Here is a 20399-nt window from a genome sequence, read left to right as displayed (position 1 = left end):
CAGAAGGGTGTGTGGTGGTAATGTATTTGGAAAATTAAATGCACTAGGCATAATCCTTATGGGTTTTGATAATTAACTATATAATATCGGTGTAAATACACCATAGTTAACCCATAGATTTGAGCTACGATTGTAGCGTAGAAGGCATTGTTTTAATTGTGGTGCCTCCGTAGCCAGGTGGGCAGGAGCGGAAGTGCATAACACACGCTTCTTGATTAGACCGGGGTTCGAGCCCGTGACCACCAAACATGGAGGATGCAGAAAGGTCAGGGAATGACCACCGCATATCCTCGGAGCAATATGGCCTTAGTTGCTAACGCTCCTAAAAACCGAACAACAACAACAACATCGTTTTAATTGTATCTCATAATGTGGTTGCCTTCACAACAAGATAGCTACTATTGAATTTCTTCAAATAAATAACGCTTCTCTAGTAGAGAAGGCTACTGTTATTTATTTTCAGCATACCACCACCCAGACGATCAGTGGGCGGGTAGGTAATACCTACCCGCCCACTGATGACGAAGCCAAAAAGCTTCGAAACGATCGTCTGGGTGGTGGTACACTGAAAATAAATAACAGTAGCCTTCTCTGCTAGAGAAGCGTTATTTATTTGAAGAAATTCAATAGTAGCTATCTTGTTGTGAAGGCAACCACATTATGAGATACAATTAAAACGATGCCTTCTACGCTACAATCGTAGCTCAAATCTATGGGTTAACTATGGTGTATTTACACCGATATTATATAGTTAATTATCAAAACCATAAGGATTATGCCTAGTGCATTTAATTTTCCAAGTAGATATGTATATATACACTCACTAAATTATGACCACCCCATCCATAATGAACTATGCTGCACAGCTTGCAGTATAAAAAGCCAAACACCTTCCTACGTTAGAGCAGTGGTAGTCTGCATTTGGTCATGCAAGTCAAAGTGGTAAAGTAGCAGTTATGGAACATAGTAAAGATATCACAGAGTTTCCAAAGGGCATGATTGTGGGAACTCATGCGTCAGGGGTTTCCATATCAAAAATGGCATGACTTGCCAATTGCTCATGGCCCACTGTGGTTAAGATCTACACAGAATGGTGTAGAACAGGTCAAACCACCTTCCATCCACAGAACTGTAAAGGATTATGCAAGGTGAATGTTCATAGTGAACAAAGGGTGCAGTGCATTGTACAGGCTCAATGGCAGGTCACTGTGCAACAGTTGACATCATAATACAATATGGGGAATGCAAGAACAATATCCCAAATGATGTTGTGCTGCACAATCAGATGTGTGGGATTCCATAGCAGGCAACCCGAGAAATACCCTCTGCTCACCACTGATCATTGTCGACAGCAAATGCTGTGGTGTCAGCAACATGCTGGTAGGACACTGGAGGGCTGGAAATAAGTGGACCGGTCAGATGAGTCCAGATACCTGGTGCAACACGCTATCAGACACCTTCATATGTGACGCAAGCAATACAAGTCAGTTGATCCATCATGCATTGTGATACTATCCAGGCAAGTGGCAGTGTTTGCTTAATATGGGCATGTTTTGCTGGCAAGAACCAGAAATAATGCAGCATGTCATTGGGCCTGCACTGTGCACAAGTGGTTCAAGGAACACAGTGAAAATATCGCCCGTCTTGATTGGCCTCCAAATTTGCCTGACATTGATCCAATTGAACACCTGTAGGATGTTTTGGAAAGAGAATTCAGGCATATGGACACACAACTATCATCTATTCATCTCTTCTAACACTGTGGAAATGGCAGCATGGTGCAGATCCCTGTGGATGTCTTCAGACCTATGGTGAAGTCATTGTCTAGGCAAATAGCAGCTATGTGAACAGTGGCCCAATGTGGTATTAGATAGGTGGTTGCAATTCAGTGATCACTCATCAGTGTAATGTTGTGTGTGTGTGTGTGTGTGTGTGTGTGTGTGTGTGTGTGTGTGTGTGTGTGTGTGTGTGTGTGTGTGTGTGTGTTCGTAGTATGTAGTGTTATACTGTTTGAAACTATGTAAAACCCAGGCTATTACTGAACAATCAGGAAAGGAATGTAGTTTTCTTTGATCTCTTTTAAATAAACAGCTGAATTTATCAGAGTCATGAAACATGGGGCATTGGAAAACTAACTCATTTGAGAACCAGGTGGGATTTGGATTCAGAATGGCGCACCTGTTCTCCACTTGCTTCTGGAGCTACTATGCATGTGTTGCTTCATTTACCTCAACATTTTGAAAAAACGTTGCAGTAATACTGCATGGGCATCATTACTGACAATTATTTCTTTTAATCATCGCTAATTCTCTTTTCTGTTCAGCAGTTCCTGACAAGGGAAGCATGCATATTTGAACTACTCAATGATTCAAAATAGCATTTGATATGAAAGCCACTTACAATACCCACTACACTGGCATCTGTACAATATCAGTTCTGTTCAGATGCCAGATTGCAGACACTGATAGTGTGTTTTCATGATAAGTACCTACGTTCATCAGTGTATGCTACGTGTACCATCATGTGAATTATGTTGGTGCTATCAAATTACATCTTAAAAAATTCCATTTGTCTGTTATTGACATAACTGACAGAAGATGATAAATTTCTGTTTATCACTTCTGCTTCCAGGGATTTAATTAAACAAAATAATCTTCTCACATTCATTATTAAATTCAAAATGAGAAGTGTTTGTTTAATAGCAAATATCGCTCATTTTGGGTTTAATATTTTTTATTTACATTGTTATTTCTTTATTCCAAAATTTTAGGTTAGCCATTTAGCTTTAGTACCACAGATGTATACAGATCAAGTAAGAATTGCAGCTGCAGCTGAGGATGCCATGTATTTGCATGTAATAAATTCATTAGAAGAAACATCTTTAATTGTTCATCAATTTATTGGTGCTACTGTTACGAGTCTTGATGTTTCCTGCGATATTCTTGGAGTTGGAATTATTTCAAAAACATCTCTTAACGTTTTCCAGGTATGTAAGATGCAAATGCAAATTTTTTGTTGTTCCAAGAACAAATTCTGATATCCATAAACACCTGCTTATAAATATCTGAATAGGTTAAATAATAATTCATATTTTAGTGAAAGATAAGTGACATCCTTGATGGATCCTAAAAGATTCATACTTGGTTGTATACACATAATATACATTTTTATTAATAAATTCTTATAAACTCTCCTAATAAAAATGATTTTAACATGTTGACAGAATGCCATTATTTGGTTGATCTTAATGAATTATATGTGTGAAATGTCAGTATGGTGAATTTGTGCAGGCAAATAAATACGAGGGGCGTTCAATAAGTTATATACCTGAGGTACTTTCCATAGTTATATTTCAGTGATCCATGATTTATTATGTTCCTACACTCAACTTGAATCATACTAATATTGATCCCACTATGTTTTTAGGTTGTGCTGCTGTAACTGAAAGAAGGAAGACTCCTTATGGATTTACTGAAATTGGTGCATTATTCAGCCAAGTTTCTCACCAAAGAAGGAAATGGGCTAAAGGCCATTCATGAAAGGATGGTGGCTGTGTATGGCAATAGTTCAACTTCAGAGTACCAGATGAAATTCTGGTCAAAACAATTCAAGTGGGATAGAGAGTCCATCAGAGATAATCTATGTAGTAGTAGTAGTAGCAGTGGCATTTGATGCAAGAAAGCAAGTGTATGAGCTTATGCAGCATCAGCCAAAAAAAAAAAAAAAATCACACCATTCCCTCCAAATGTCTGTCCAGTTCCTCCTTAAATTTATTCAACCTATAAACTTCCACAACGACAGATGGAAGTTTGTTCCAGCAATTAACCACCCGCTGGCTAAAGGCAAATTTCCGCACATCTAATCTACATCTGTCTTTTCTTAATTTGAATTTATGCCCCCTTAGGTTCGTAATCTGAACAAGTGGAAGGATCCCATCAGAATTCAGCTCAACCCATTCAACGCCTTATAGACCTCAATCAGATCACCGCGCAGGTGCCTAGTCTCCAGCCACTGCAATTTGCAGAACTTAAGCCTCTCTTGGTAAGAGGATCCCTTCATTCCCCTCACCAATCTTGTTGCCCTTCTCTGTACATGCACAAGTAAATCTACATCCTTCCTAAAATGAGATGTCCAGGAAGGCCTGTGATAGCGGCCATTTGAGCGATGTGCACAGCTGTGGAAACCCTTGTGGTGAATGGCAGAAGTTTAAAGGTATCCCAAATATCTAGGGAATATGACATATCTGAGGGGAGATTTATAACTATCCTCCATGAAGATTTGGGGTTTGAGTAAGGTCAGTGCAAGGTGGGTCCCCAGATTTCTGACCCCTGTGAAGAAGCATTCCAGAGTACAGTGTTGTGAGGAGAATTCAGAGCTTTATGGAAGGGAAACTAAAACTTTCATCTCCAGAATTGTTATGGGTGATGAAACATAGGTTCATCACTGGGATCCTGAGACCAAGCAACAATTGATGCAATGGAAGCACAAGGGTTCTCCCCACCCAAAAATTTTCAGACACAACCTTCAGCTGGCAATGTTATGGCCACTATTTTTTGGGATGCTGAGGAAATTTGTACATTCACTACTAAGAACACAAGCAAACAGTCATATGCATCCCTACTGTACAACCTAGGGGTTGGCATAAAGGAAAAATGTCATGGAAAACTTTCCAGGGGTGTCCTGCTTCTTTAGAACAATGCACAGGTCACATGCTGTTGCTGCTGCTGCTTTGAGAGACTGACTTTACATAACTTAATCATCCACCTTACAATCGAGATCTGGCCCCCAGTGACTATTTCCTGTTTTGACACCTCAGGAAAAACATATGAGGATGTCGCTTTGCTGATGATAATGGCTGAAATATGCTGTTTCTGCATTCTTTGATGGACAGGACAAGAAATTTTATTTGTCTGGTAAATTCCTCATTGCTAAAAAAATGAGATTGAGGCAAAAAAACTTTTTTTTTTTTTTTTGCCTATATCTCATTTCCTTCATAGGTAGGTAGATAATTTTGGAGCAGTGAAATGCAGTATGAAAAAGTTACATATTACAAAATAATTGTAACAAAACTTACTATTAAATGCAATTTTATATTTTTTAAATGCAAAATTTAAAAATTTTGTTTTTTTACACACATTATTTTCAGAAAAACAAACTTTTATTAATTCGGCTTGAAACAACAAAAAAAGAAAAGCAAGAAACAAGAAACTACAGTCTCTTTCATTTTAAAATGTATAAAACTATAATAAGTGCAACTATCAAATGATACGAGTAAGTAACTGTACTTCTTCACACAAAACTGAAAAAAAAAAAAATATATGAACCTTATCTACAAGCTTGTTTCACTAAAAATATAAATCTACATAAATAATCCCGTGGAGTCACAAATCTCAAACAGGCAATTAACAGGAAAACTTGGGGTTGAAGTTATCCACTTGTTGGAAAAGATTTTGCAGCTCCGACAACCACTAAGTTTTTATAAATATTTAGCTGTTTTATTGACTTAATTGTCACGTTAATTTATTTTCTAGAAGTAGCTTTATAGTTCTAGTCATGCTCCTTGGTTTAATTTGAATTTAGATAGCGATTTTGAAAGTTAATACTTAGTATCCATAGATTTTACCATTGGTAACTTACCGCCATTGTTATAGTACATTAGATCAATGCAGAATAGTGTAACATATATATTCCGAAGTTGATAACATAAAACTAGATAGTGTAATACGTAGCACTGTCTTAGAAATCAGTTAGCTTAGTATAGTATTATCAATTAATCGGTAAAATTTATTAATCTTATTAAAATTCATTGTTAATTAAATTGTACTTAAATGGAATCATGACCCAGACTAGAGCAGCGAAGCAATGGGAAGAAAGTAGCAGGAGTACTATGGCTCAGGGGAGAAATGAAGGGAAAGATTCTCTAATGCATCACAGTCTAAAAAAATGTGCGAAATGTGAAATGTTTGCAGACTATCAGGAACAGGACGTGATCTAGCCAAGGAGAATGCCTTTGTGTGTGTGTGTGCTAGGTGCAGAGAGTGTGAAGAAATTAGGCTTCAACTCAGTGTTCTAATATGCGTCTGTGAGTTTGAAGTGTAGGATAGATGCCCTCGAAGAAATTAATATCATCAAGCTCTCATGCAAAAAAGGATAGGTGGAACAGAACCAGGGTATGTCTGCCAGGGGCAAAAGTTGATGATGTTGTAGAGCAGATATTATCTTTTATGGGCACAAAAGGTGATACTGTTGTGTGTTGGCTGTTTGTTTGTTATTTGGTTTTTAGGAGCATTAGCAACTAAGGCCATATTGCTCTGGGGATATACTGTGGTCATTCCCTGACCTTTCCGCATCCTCCTTATTTGGTGGTCACGGGCTCTAACCCCGGTCTAATCAAGAAACTTGTTCTACGCACTGCTGCCTCCATAGCCAGGTGGGTAGGATACCCACCTGGCTATGGAGGCGCCCTCGCGTTGGCACCAATGACCTTGAGAGTAAGAGATCTGCAGATTTGCTTAATAAGCACAGGTCAATGTTGAAAAAAAGTTGCGAGTTAGGTTTAAATTAGAAAGTGTCTGCAATTCTGCCCAGACAGGACAGAAGGGGGTATATGATGAGAGTCTTATCAATCAATGCGGCCCTGGAGAGACTGTGCAAGGTTCATGGGGTAGAAGCATGGTCTGTACTTGCTAACAGGAGAGAGAGACTGCTTCTACAGGGATGGGATACACTTAAATAGATAAGTTGCAAGAATATTTGCTGATGCTATCAAGGCAGTGTTACGTGGGTCGGAAAACTGTTAGCTTGAGAGGATTCACAGACTAAAAGATCAACAGTAGCCGCAGGCAGAGGCGAAAGTGATTCTTGCACTGCTTCTATTAGAGCAGCAGCCTAGAGAGCAAGTTGCTGAGGTTTTCAAGAACTGCTGGGAGTCAGCATGGAACAAGTAAATATATGGGCTGTGTTAGGGTAACTAAGAGTAGGAACAAGTGCATGTATACTTGCATGAACACCAATGCTAGAAGTATAGTAAATAAATTTGATGAATTCGAAGTGCTGGTCAAGACATCAAATGCAGATATTTTTGGGATATCAGAGACATGGTGTCCTACAGATATAAGCAGTACAGAATTGGAATTTGGGGGGTACTATGTGTACAGAAAGGATAGACGGTTGGAAGGAAGGAGGGGTTATGCTGTTAGTTAAGAAACACATAAAATCTAAGGAAGTTCATTCAGTTTACATTGGTGGACAGTGCAATGTTGAGTCAGTTTGGTGTGACATAAGCATTGGGAAAGGGAAAATGAGAGTAGGTGTGTGTTATAGGCCTAATGACTCCCATGAGTACAATGAACAATTGTGCAGAGAAATAGACTGGCTAATAAATCAGAATGTCTTGTAATGGGGGATTTTAACTTTCCAAATATTGACTGGAACTTGTGGGTTGGTCACTCGCACGCCAGCAAGACTTTTGTGCATTTATTGGAGAACTGTTTTCTACAGAAACATATTCAACGGGTGACCAGAGGAAGTAATACTCTTGATCTGATTATCAGCAGTAATTATTCATGCATTAAGAATTTGCAGATAAAGGACCACTAGGTAACAGTGATCACAGTGTACTGATGTGGGATTTACTTAAAGACGTAACTACCATCAAGGATAAAGGGAAGGGTTTTTGCTTTCATAAAGGTAACTACAGTTGTCTCAAACAGATTTTAAATTCTGTACAGTGGGATCAGCTGAGGAAGATAAAAACAGCAAATTCTAAATGGGAAGCCTTCAAGGAATTAATCTTGGAAGCTACTAGACTTTTCATACCAACTAAGAAATACTGTTCAAGATTTAGACCTAAATGGATGTCAGATGAACTAATGAGGCTCGTGGCAGAGAAGAAAAATGCGTGGGATGCACATAAATTATCAGGTGACACAGAAGCCTATGGCAGATATAAGCTAGTCTGTAATCAAGTTACAAAGGAGGTTAGGCAGGCGAAGGCAGATTACGAGAAATCTTGGGCACATAATGCAAAGAAAAACAGCAAAGAGTTCTTTACTTATGTAAACTCTAGAAGGAAGGGGATGAATCAGATTGGTCCATTTGATATTGATGATTCAGCTGTTGATGTTGATGATCCTGCTCATATAGCTGACAAACAATGAGTATTTTGCATCTACATTCACACATGAGGTGTTCTGTAAGTAATGGGAGGAAAGAAGTACAGCCACTCCCGATTAACATAAGGGTTGCATTCCACGGAACCCTGTGTATCAGAATTTTCCCCATGCTTGTGCAGCACTTGCAACTGTGCTCATCGAATTGATTGAATCAAAAAACAAATGTTCAGCTGACATGTGAATAGAATTATTTATTGTATTTATTAAATTTTTTTAATCTCATTTGCAGGAAAAATTACAAAAGCATGCAATTCAAAAAATTTTTAAATTTTAAAATTAAAAAAGATAGACGAAACAGGCATAACGTCAGTGAGTTTTACCTCTCAAGCATCGTTGCCAGAATCAACATCTTCAGCTGATAAGTATGCCTCTGCCAAGGTTGAGGGCTGTGGAGATTTAGAAGGGGTCAGCTGCTCAACCTTACGAAAGAACATGTTAATGGATGACTGGACAGTGGCTTTTTTCTTTTTAACATAGATTTCTTTGTAGCAAGAAAACATATCATTCATCCCTCTATTAACTTTTAAGAATCATTTGCTGTCAAGATCCATCTTCTCAAACCGATGCAATTTCACGAAATGCTATTGCCACCTCTCCAAACTAACTGCCTACAGAAAGTGATATTCTTCAATCAGTACCAGGTATATCATGGTATGCAGACAGAGACTCATTATTACATCTCTTTAAAGCATTATCTGTTCTTTACTTGATTACAGATCTCTAGTTTATGCTTCAGCTAGGAAAATTGTTTTACAACTTGATATCATTCATGAGGACAAATGGGCCTGTTGTTTTTTTTTTTTTTTTTTTTGGTAGTTGTTGGCACATCAGCTTCTGTGGCCATAATGCACCTCCCAAGATTTTTGCAGTACTTTGATCCAAGTCCGAGGCAGGATTTGAACCTGCGACCTTTGGGTTGCCAGGCAGGCACTTTACCCACCCGGTCGGCCAGGGCTTGTTGTACTGGTATCCATGGTAAATGATGATTAAGTGTTAGCCAGTAAAATAATTTAATTACAAATAGATACTGAATATCTTTTATTACAAATAGATACTGTAGCTTTCAAGACAAGTCGTGCCTCTTTTTCAACAGAAAAATTGAAACTTAATTATTCTAACGGACACAGTTATGCATGCAGTGAGGCGTGCGAGGGCACGAGGTAGGTCATTCAATCGTTTAAATGGGGCTTTATAGTGGAATCCTTTAGGGATGATGCGGTTGATTTTGCACCTATGCGCAAAGTGCAAATGTTACCTGTTGCGGGCTATTGAATTGAAGGATTTCTGCAGTTGGACTGAGGACTCTTATTCCTTACTGCAATGACTCCTTCACATAGTCGGTAAGAATACTTAACCAGCCCAACAACTGCATGCTGCCCATACCTAAGAAAATTCACATAAATATGTAATGTACATGGATGGTGCAAAATCTGGCTATCATATAGATACAGCACCCTATATGATGGGATACTGTTTCACAGACAGTATTTCACTGTTCCTGGAATGTAGTATGATGGCTGAGCTGTATGCAATCCAGCTAGCCCTTACAAAAATATGTAATCTTTCATTATGGCCTGTTATAATTTATAGAAATTCCAATCACTGTGTAATTTTAGAATTCAAAATAATCTCTCCTCTTCTCACCCAGTGTTAAAAGACACCATATATTGCCTTCAACACTGTCAAGAACACAGTAAAGAAATAACTGCTGGATACTGGACACTGGTATTCTAGGAAATGGAAGAGCAGACCACACAGCTAAAAGATTAATTGTCCCTCTTCCCTACATGGATTTTAAGAGTATAAACATGCATCCTTGAATGGGCACAGATGGAGTGAACAGGATTATAGTAAATTCTCGAAAATAAAAACTGAACTGCAAATACAGATTTTTAGCTTCCATTGAAACAGATAAGAGGAAGTTGCTTTAGTAGGTTTGTGCATTGGCCACACATTATTTTGCCTATCTCCATTTACTTATAGGTGAAAGTTCTCCTCAATGCACTTCATGTGAAACTTGCCTTACTGTCAAACATATCTTAATTGACTGTTCCCATTACTCAAAATCAGGTTTTCTCAAATATCACTTTTCAGACCCTTTCAAGCCTATAGGGCCCTCCAAAGTTGCAGCATATTCTAGCAACTGCCTTAAATTTTGCAGAACTTTTTCTCTTTTTTAGATAAAACTTTATGCTTACATTTAATTTACATTGATGTGCTGCTGACAAACCAGTTATCAAGTGAATTGTAGAAAGACATTTAGGCTTTTGCTGCCTTTGTATTGCATAAGCTCTTATCACAACAATTCATCTGTGTTAATGTCACAAACCAGTATCTCTAGTTAAGGATTAACACTCAGAAGTCAGCATGTTTCCCTTACTAAAAAAAGCACAATCTGATTAACACTGTTAGTGTACAAAGAGGCTTGAGCATCATGTTCAATCCAAAATTTTTCAAAATACACATTATTACTGCTAAAGTAAAGTTAAGGATTAGAAGCAACTAAAACAGATTTTGCCTTATCCACATCTCCATCTCCTTTGATAATAATTAAATACACTAAAACACATGTGAGGTCTGTTCAAAAATTATGCAGACTGCTTATGGAGTGAGTAACTTCATCGCCTTCAAAATAGTGTCCATCTGAGCTAACATACTTAGTCCAATGATTTTCTTACTCTTGGAAGCACTCTGGAAAGCCGATTTTGAAATTGCCAAAAGCTGTGCTGTTGTATTATTCTTTATTGTTTGTGCATCATCAAACATATATTGTTGCAAGGAGGTCCCCCCCAGTTTAGAAAACAACAACAAAAAAAAAGACACAGATCCAAACCTGGAGAATACAAGGATTGTGAGACTCGAGTAATTCTGTGTTTAGCTAAAAAATTCTGTACAAATAGCGATGATTGTGATGCCACATTATCATGATGAAGCAATCAGTTTTTGGAGTTACACATTTCCAGTCATTTTTGTTAAATTGCATTACAAAAACATCTCAGAACTTCATTATAGAACTCTTTATTAACTGTTTGCCCCTCTGTAGCATATTTGTGGTGGACAATAATCTCACAGTCAAAAAATGCAGCAGATCACTTTCAATGGACTCCCTATCCCCTTTGAAACAATGGTGCCACTCAAAACCTTTATGGCTCAGTGTAGGGCTCTTGTATACTATGTTAAGATCAAATGTTTCACTTGCATTTTTCCACTTTTAAAGCAAGATTTAATACATGTACATTGTTCAGTGCACTCTGACATTTTGAAATCTGACAAGATGTGATTGTTGTTATTTGGTTTTTTAGGAGCATTAGCAACTAAGGCCATATTGCTCTGGGGATATGCGGTGGTCATTCCCTGACCTTTCTGCATTCTCCGTATTTGGTGGTCATGGGCTTGAACCCCGGTCTAATCAAGAAGCATGTGCTATGCACTGCTGCTCCTGCCCACCTGGCTATGGATGTGCCACAAGATGTGAAAACTCATCTTCATTATAAGCTGACAATAATAGAGTGCTATAAACAAGTGAACCTCTTACTGCATGAAGGTAAGGATGGCACATATCTAAATATGTTATGCTTTGTTGCAGTGCACTCTGTCTCAGCATTGAATAATAAGTATAATCATGATTTGATTTTTTTTTTTTTTTTTTTTTGAACAGACATTTGTATACACCCTTAAATGTTCTGCTGCTCTGAAATCTGGACTGTTGTTCTTCCCTCCCAAAAACTTCAAAATACTAAAATCTGTAGAATATTACATCTTTATTGGGCTAATTGTAAATCTAGATCAGTACTGTATAAAAATCTCTCTTATATGTCTATTGAAATGCTAATTCAGGCTGAATCTGTTTCTGCTAAATATAGTTCTAAGCTAGATAATGATTTTTTTCCGTAACTAGCAAATAAAATTATCACAACTTAGATATTGACATTGAACATCTTGCAGAGGATCCATATTATTTTAAGAGATGTCTGCTTTTGTTACTTCAAGGAATTTGAAAGGTTATTTATGTATTGTATGCAGTGAATGCCTGTGCCTTTTTAGAGATCATTTATTTTATTGTCTTCTTTAGTTAAGTGTGTTATCTACTTTATTTTATGCAAGCCCATCTGGACAGTGTGTTGTTCAGGGCATGTTAAAACCCCCACCTGTTTTTTCATATACCATAATTGGCACATATATATAAGTTAGTATAATAAATTGTTAAATTTTCCTCTTTTTCTCTCTTAATTCACCACATAAAAGAAATATTATTCCACAAAGTTCTGTAAAACATTTGATCCATTACTTTTCTGAAATTTCAAAAATACGAATTTCTTTCTTTCTCTTTAGGTACCATTATACACTACAGATGGAGCAAGATTAGTGGGTATATTAGCTAACCACACTGGAGCTATTTCTTGTCTTGATTTGCATAGTTGTCCATATATGATTGCCACTGGATGTTGTGACAAAAGGTAATTTTTATTGGATATCTTAGAATTTTATAACTTGTAGTTTACCATGTTTTGGCACATCAGATTTGACTGCTGCTTTAAAATTTAAAGCATTTTGTTGAGAGAGATTTCCTTTACTAAAAACTTTACTCTTCTACCAAAATGTATAAAGTATCGCAAATAAAATCTCCGCACTCAAAGATTTCCTTTTCATATAACAACATGCAGTAAACATGATCTCATTTGATGCTATAGCAAAAAAAAAAAAAAAAAAAAAAAAAAAAAAATGATGTAAAGGTAATCCTACTATTTATTGCAGTTGCATACTTTCCCACATTTCTAGGGACAAGTTGGAGAACTTCAGATCATGAACAGTATCAATCATTAAAACATCAGAACATTATAATTTGAGCTGCAGTTTGGTAATCAATTTAGTAATGAATCTCCTGCCTGATATTACTCAGTATTTTATAGATTAGAGGGTGATCATGTGATATATTGAACTGCCTTCCCCTTCCATAAGATCTAGTATGTAGCTAGATGTGTACCAGTGCTGTAGCCTCAGTCCCTCTTATCACCTCTCTGTTAATGCCTGACTAATTTATTAAATTACTAAGATGTAGTCATTAAACAGTTAGATGCAGATAACAATTTCAACTTTTTGTACCTAAACTTTAGTAAAGCTTTGATGTTATCCCTCATAGGAGGCTGCTATATAAAGAAGTTGGAGTTACTGATAACATCCTACACTGGATTGCAGGCTTTCTAAAAGACAGGAGACAAGTTTGTCATGAATGGCTAGCCTTCAGGGTGGACCAATGTAACAAGTGAGATCCCTCAGGGCTCATTTTTAGGTTCCCTCCTCTTTTTAATTTTTATAAATAATATTTTTGATGGTATCCATAGTAAGCTGTCTAAGTTTGCTGATGATCTAAAGGTGGGAAAGTGGTTAACAGTTTGTGCCATGCCATAATGTTTCAAAAAGAGGATCAGTTGCATATATAGTCTGAGGAATGGCAACTAAAGTTTAATATTTCTAAATGTAAGGTTATGCATTTGGGGAACAAAAATACTGCAGCAACATATAAGCAGGAAAAGAAGAGTCAAAAGTGATTAAAGATGAAAAAAGGCCTGGGTGTTACAATTCTATATGACAAAAATTTTAATACAGTGTAAACATGTAGCTGGAAGGCATATGGTGTTCTGTTCATGTTTTATAGAACTTTTGCTAGTAGGAAGAAGGATGTCATTATCCTTCTATACAAGACTATGGTAAGACTGCATTTGGAATCTGTATCTGGAGACCACACCTGGAAAAAAAATATATAGAAATTCTGGAGAGGGTTTAAAAGGGGACAACCAATTAGTGATGATGACAAATTGATCAACATATGAAAAATAGCTTAGAAGGCATGGACTGTGTTGTTTGATAGTTAGACATCTGAGGGGAGACCCATTTTAGGTGTATAAAGTGCTGAAAAGGTTGAGTAAAATGAATGAGTAAGGTCTGTTTTCCCTCATGGGTGAGACAAGATTCAGGGAGCACAAATATAAAATCTCAAGGAATAACAGAAGACTGGATTTCATGAAGTTCATGTCTGGCAGGTTGTTTGATACTGGAATAAGTTTCCTCCCAGCATGGCAGAGGCAGTGAGTTTGTCTAATCCAAAGCAGAATTGGATAGCTACATTGTGTTAATGGGATAAATCTTCTATTATAAATCTTCTATAAATCTTCTTTTTTATCTTATTTTATGTTATTATTTTTTAATTTAATTTATTTTTTTGCTGATGCAGAAGTTCTTAGCATCATTTAGCCTTACTAAAACAGCTTTGATTCTGAACATTGTATTAACTGTGCAATACAAAGGAAGCCACAGGCTTTTGCTGCACTAGAAAAAAAAAAGAAACCGTGTGTGTGTGTGTGTGTGTTGTATGCACAAAAGATATTTTATTTTATGTGAAAGCATCCTTGACTTGGAAGAGATTAGCTAAATCCAAACCAATAGCATAATTACCCATTTGATTGTGGCTATTTCTTGAATAATATGATTGCAACAATACAAATATTTATTTTTTTGTCTCACATCATTTAGGAAGTGACATAATTTGTTTCATTTCCGTGTCACATTTTCATGACCAAACGGTTTTACTTCGATCCAAAAGCTTAGTAGGCACTGCCAAAGATGTTTTCACACAAAAAAAATCTGTTTTCCTCTTTCCATAGGTACTGATACAACAGGCTTTTGAATTTCTCCCGACCATTGGTCTCAGCTGCTCATGGAGGCAGCTTGTTCCAACAATTAACAACTCAGTGGCTAAAGAAAAACTTCATATAGTTGAATCTGTAATTCTTTACCCTTAGTTTGCATATATGCCTCTGTTTTGGCATCACTTAATACCTTGAATATTTTGCCTTTATTAATTTTACTATCCCCACTCAGTACTTCATAAATTTCAATTATATCCCCCTCTAAGGTGGCTAGTTACCAAGCTCTGTAGCCCATGTATTTGGAGTCTCTTCTGGTATAAGATTTTTAATCAGTCTCATTGTGCAAATTGCCCAGATCAGTCAAAGCAGTACAGAGAGCTGCTAAGAAAGAGAAGGGGGGGGGGAGGAGAGAGAAAGAGAGAGACTGGGGCTGAAGCATCAATCATCTATCTAGTGATGCACTAGGCTTAATCATAGCCCTCTTCAAGTCTATTATCTTCCAATCAAAACTGAAAAATCATAGTTTGTCACTAATCTTGGTGAATAAAGACAAATTACTCCCCCCCCACCAAATGTTTCAACTAAGAGTTGACAGTATGTTTATTTCAAACATTTCCTTGATCATCCACTTAATTTTCTCCCTTGTTGATACTTGGTTTTGGTTAGCCTGATGGTTAATCTTCATTAATACTATGTCCAATCTACGTACTTTTTTCTTCAGAGAGTGAATTCTAGCACAATATAAACTTGCCTCTCCTATTTAAAAATAAACAAGTATTGTATAGAAACTACTTCAACAATACAAGAGAGCTAATTATGATTTATTCTGTACTCACAGGTATACTTTTAACTAGAGCCCTAATAACTGTTTTTGACCGTTTCACGAGTGTGTTTAGCAAATGTGTGTGCACTCAGAGTGGAGTGACTTACTTCTTGGAATTTTAAAACTTTTTAAAAATTAAATTGTAAAACAACTGTGTAGCAGTAAAACCTCTCTAATTTGTACCCTGTTATTTTAAAGCCTCCATAAAACAAGCTACTTCCTTCTTTTTTTTTTTTTTTCATACAGTGCACAGATTTTCCTTAACAAGGATTTAATGATACAATTCTGAAGTAGTTCCACGGTAAGTTTTCAGAAGTAAAATCATTTCAAATGAAAAAATTAAATGCAAATTAAAGCATTGAGGCATTGTTATTGTTAGATAAAGAACCAGCTCATCCTTTTGCTGAAATATTATCTAGCAACATTGGCAATATCAAGTGCCTTTTCTTATCTCCCAATGCTAAGGAGGTTAGGCAGGCGAAGGCAGATTACTAGAAATCTTTGGCAAAGGATGCAAAGAAAAACAGCAAAGAGTTCTTTACTTATGTAAACTCTAGAAGGAAGGGATGAATCAGATTGGTCCACTTGATATCAATGGTTCAACTGTTGATGATCCTGCTCAGGTAGCTAACAAACTAAATGAATATTTTGCATCGACATTCACATATGAGGAGTTATTCAGAGAGGGGAATGCCATAGGTGAACTAAACTCTGGCAGTGAGCTAGATGATTTTGTAATAACTGAGAGGAAAGTGGAGGAGAAATTGTTGAAGATAAACATAAGAAAGGCACCTGGGGTGGATGGGATCTATCCAGTTATATTAAAGGAGGCAGCAAAGGAAGTAAGCAAACCTTTAGCCATAATCAAGAGAGCTTCCTTGGACTCGGGAGAGGTACCGATAGACAGGAGATGTGCAAATGTGACCCCAATTCACAAAGGAGGATCAAAGGGTGACACAAGTAATTATAGACCTGTTAGTTTAACTTCTGTTCCAGGGAAATTAATGGAGGCACTGGTTAAAGAATCACTGCAGGATCATCTAGACAACTTCAGTTATAGTTCGGACACAGCATGGGTTTGTTAAGGGAAAGTCTTGTCTGACCACTTTCATTGGATACTATGATGGTCACAAAGCAACTGGATGCAGGGAATAACTTTGATATCATATATTTGTATACTAGAAAGGCTTTTGATACTGTTGCACATGGAAGACTGCTCCAAAATTTGGAGCAGTGTGGCATTGGAGGCAAATTGCTGCTGTGGATAAAGGGATGGCTGAGTGAAAGAAGACAGAGAGTGGTAATCAATGGATACTGCTCTTCGTGGACTAATGTTATTAGTGGAGTCCCTCAGGGTCCATCGTTTTTTTCTGTATTTATAAATGATATTAATGATGGTATATCAAGCGTAATGTCCAAGTTTGCAGATGATACAAAGGTTGGCAGGTTTGTTAAGGACACTACTGACGCTATTCTGCTGCTGCAACAGGATCTGGAAAGGTTGAGCAGATGGGCTGAGAGGTGGCAAATGAAGTTTGACATTGACAAATGTAAAGTACTACATATGGGAAACAGCAACCTCAGAGCAATGTATCAAATCTGTGGTACTACACTGACATGGTAGAGAATGAAAAGGACCTGGGGTAATTGTGCAGGCAGATATGAAGTTTTCTGAGCAGTGCAGACGGTCTGCAAGAGTAGCTCCTGGTGTCTTGTCAGTGATATATACAGAAATTTTTCTAGCAGGGATAAGGAAGTGATTATTACCTTGTATAAGGCAATGGTCAGGCCACACCTTGAGTACTGTATACAGGTCAGGAGGCCTCATTTCAAGAAGGATGTAGAGCTGCTGGAACAAGTACAGAGAAGGGCAACAAGATTAGTGAATGGAACAAAGGGTTGCTCTTACGAAGAAAGGCTTAAGTTTTTCAATTACAGTGTCTGGAGACTAGGCACCGGCGAGGTAATCTGATAGAGGTGTATAAAGCTTTGAATGGTTTGAGCATGCTCAATGCCGATGGGATTCTTCCTCTTGCTCAGAATAATCACCTGAGAGGGCATAAATTCAGATTGAGGAAAGACAGATGTAGGATAGATGTGCAGAAATTTGCCTTTAGCTAGCGGGTAGTTGGTTGGTGGAACAGACTCCCATCCCTTGTTGTGGAAGTTGATAGCATAAATAAATTTAAGGCTCAGCTGGACAGGTATTTCGAACAAACGGAGGGGTGAAATGGAAGTGGTTTTTTTTTTTTTTTTTTTTTGGCTGATGCTGCATAAGCTTGCTTTCTTGCCTCATATGCCTCTGCTAATGCTATAGCATTTGTACAACCTATGGATCAGGAGATTCATATGCAGCTGTAAATATTTGTATTAAGAAAAATGTTTAGTAAAGTGTGTGTATGTGTGTGTGTGTTTCCTCTCCTCCCCTATTTTTTATTTATTTATTATTATTATTTTTTTTTTATTTTATTATTCTGACAGTGAGATCACAGGAGGAAAAGAAATATTCATCAGTATTAAAAGTGTTAGGTACAACTGAACTAAAAAGGATTGGGGTTAACTATATTTTTTTGTCCATACTAGAAAATTACTTGTAAATCAGAATTTAAAGAATGGGTAGTGGATAGTTCAGAAAGTATAGCTTTCTTGCGGAGAGCAGGATTTGTCAAACAAATGTGGAATGTACTATCTGCAACGAGACTAAGTGATTGTATTCCAGTGAAAAGGAAAACTTTTTTTTTTTCATTTTTATTAACAAGCGACACCTAGCCAGAGGGTGGAAAATCTGCTATATACATATATGCATATTATATTACATACAGATCCAAGGTCATGTTAATTACAATGTCATAAAGTGAAATTAACATATAACATGTTCACACAATAAATCACATCACATAAATCATGTGGCATAAGGAACCACAAGAAAAGCACATGGCACGACCCATATGACATGAATAGGACCAAACATGCACCAAGGAGCCACTGATCTTACAAAGTCAACATGAGATGAAGACAACTGGCAGTATGGTCATGAGTACATAAATTGTCCAATAATATTTTCCCATTTACAGAGGAACATGTGATCATTAACTACAACATCAATTACACAGTTTATTTCAGCATCCTAAACTGTTGCACAGAATTCATGTCAATAGTCTATAAGTCTTCTACTGTTCTTTCCTGAAGTTCAAGCAGCACTGATCTTCTCTGGAATAATTTCTTGGAAAATGTTTGAAAAGCCTGAAAATTTTCCTCAGTCTTAATTAATTGAGCCCCATCCCCCTCAGTCAGGTGAGCAAGCAAATAAAATAAAAATTTTATTTTTATCTAGCAAATAAAAATTCATTTCTGAGATCAGCGTACTCACAACAATAATATAAAACATGGGTCCATGTCTCCAGAGCTGTGCAGTGACACTGCTACCTTTCCAAAACACCTAGCTGATTGAGCTTTGCTAAAAATGAGCCATGACCGGTTAATGAAAACATAGTTTGTAATTAGGCACAAACAATTTTTCTGGCAGAACATCAACAACAGAGGAAAGAACTTACGAGTTATTTCACACCTTTGAGTTAGCCCATCTATGATTCCAAAGAGTCATTAAGATATCTAAGATTCGCTTTGCCTCATTCTTAGAATCATTAGCCAAATCCAACTCAAGATCATGAATAATAAAAGGAGTTCCACTCTGAATGTTGAAAGCCATTACTCTGTAAATCAGAAAGAGGCCAATTGGCATTTTCCTTGTGGCAATTTGTAGTGGATCAGTGAAGACAGTTCTACAAAATAGAGCCATCTTCAGGAGCATCATCCTCTGAATGGAGTACAGTTTTCTTACTTATTTTTTTTTAAATTAACACAGTCTATCCAAGCTGAGATACCATAAGAAGCAACAGGAAGGAAAACACAGTCATAAAGAAGAGATAGTGCCCTACCTCTAATACTCCAATCCTTCATAGTAATTCTTGTTATCATGTTAATAAATTTTGCAACCTTTTCAGATAGAAAATTAATATGGGTGTCAAATCCAAGATCTCTGTGAATGAAGACTCCAAGATATTTAATATTCTTAACAGACTTTCACAACCAATCAGCATATGAGGTTCTCTCTGAACAGATAGGTTCCCCTTTAGCAATATTTTTGTTTTTGACCTTGATATTGTTAATTTATGGAAGTCACACCAAGCATTGAGATCTTTTATTATTTCATTAGATTGTTGTTCAGTTTGTAACTGTGAAGAGCATTCAACTAAGATTACCTGGTTATCTGCAAATGCAATCATATGAACATGACTATATTACTTCTGTAACCAATCCTCTAATATCAATTTCCACATTAGTGGCCCAAAAACAGATCCCTCTGGACATCCTCGAATAGCATATCTAGTTACCGAATTCCAACTAAATTTAACCATAAAAGATCTTTCCTTAAAATAATCCACTATGATGCTATAAAGCTGATGGGAGAATTTTGTGAGGTGAAGTATGAGTAACACACTGTCCCAAGAGATATCAAAAGCCCCTTCAAAATCAATGAAAATGCCAAGAACATATTTTGCATTTGAATCTCTAATCAATTTAACCAAATATTTTAAAGTATCCTCTGTACCACGACCAGGAGTAAAGCCATATTGTTTATTTGAGAACCCCAAATTTTCTTGCGTATATTGCAGTATTCACCTTGAAAGCATACATTCATAGACCTTGCCCAAACCTGGAAAAAGAGCAATTGGACGATAAGAAGAGGGCTCA

The 20399-nt window shown here is 36.9% G+C and overlaps 1 protein-coding gene across 1 annotated transcript in view; it reads left to right on the top strand.

Annotated features, from left to right (window-relative positions):
* Positions 1-20399, top strand: part of LOC150090870 (F-box/WD repeat-containing protein 8-like) — a 313991-nt gene that overhangs the window by 185000 nt on the left and 108592 nt on the right. Inside the window, exons 7-8 of the mRNA XM_090380425.1 lie at positions 2771-2986; positions 12507-12631. Of these exons, the coding sequence (XP_090236551.1) occupies positions 2771-2986; positions 12507-12631 (341 nt within the window). The remainder of the gene's footprint in view (positions 1-2770; positions 2987-12506; positions 12632-20399) is intronic.

This window comes from Mastigoproctus giganteus, chromosome 1 (assembly GCF_048544385.1).
Source record: "Mastigoproctus giganteus isolate SK-2022 chromosome 1, ASM4854438v1, whole genome shotgun sequence".
In the NCBI taxonomy this organism is placed as follows: Eukaryota; Metazoa; Arthropoda; class Arachnida; order Uropygi; family Thelyphonidae; genus Mastigoproctus; species Mastigoproctus giganteus.
This window is presented reverse-complemented; position numbering and strand designations above follow the sequence as displayed.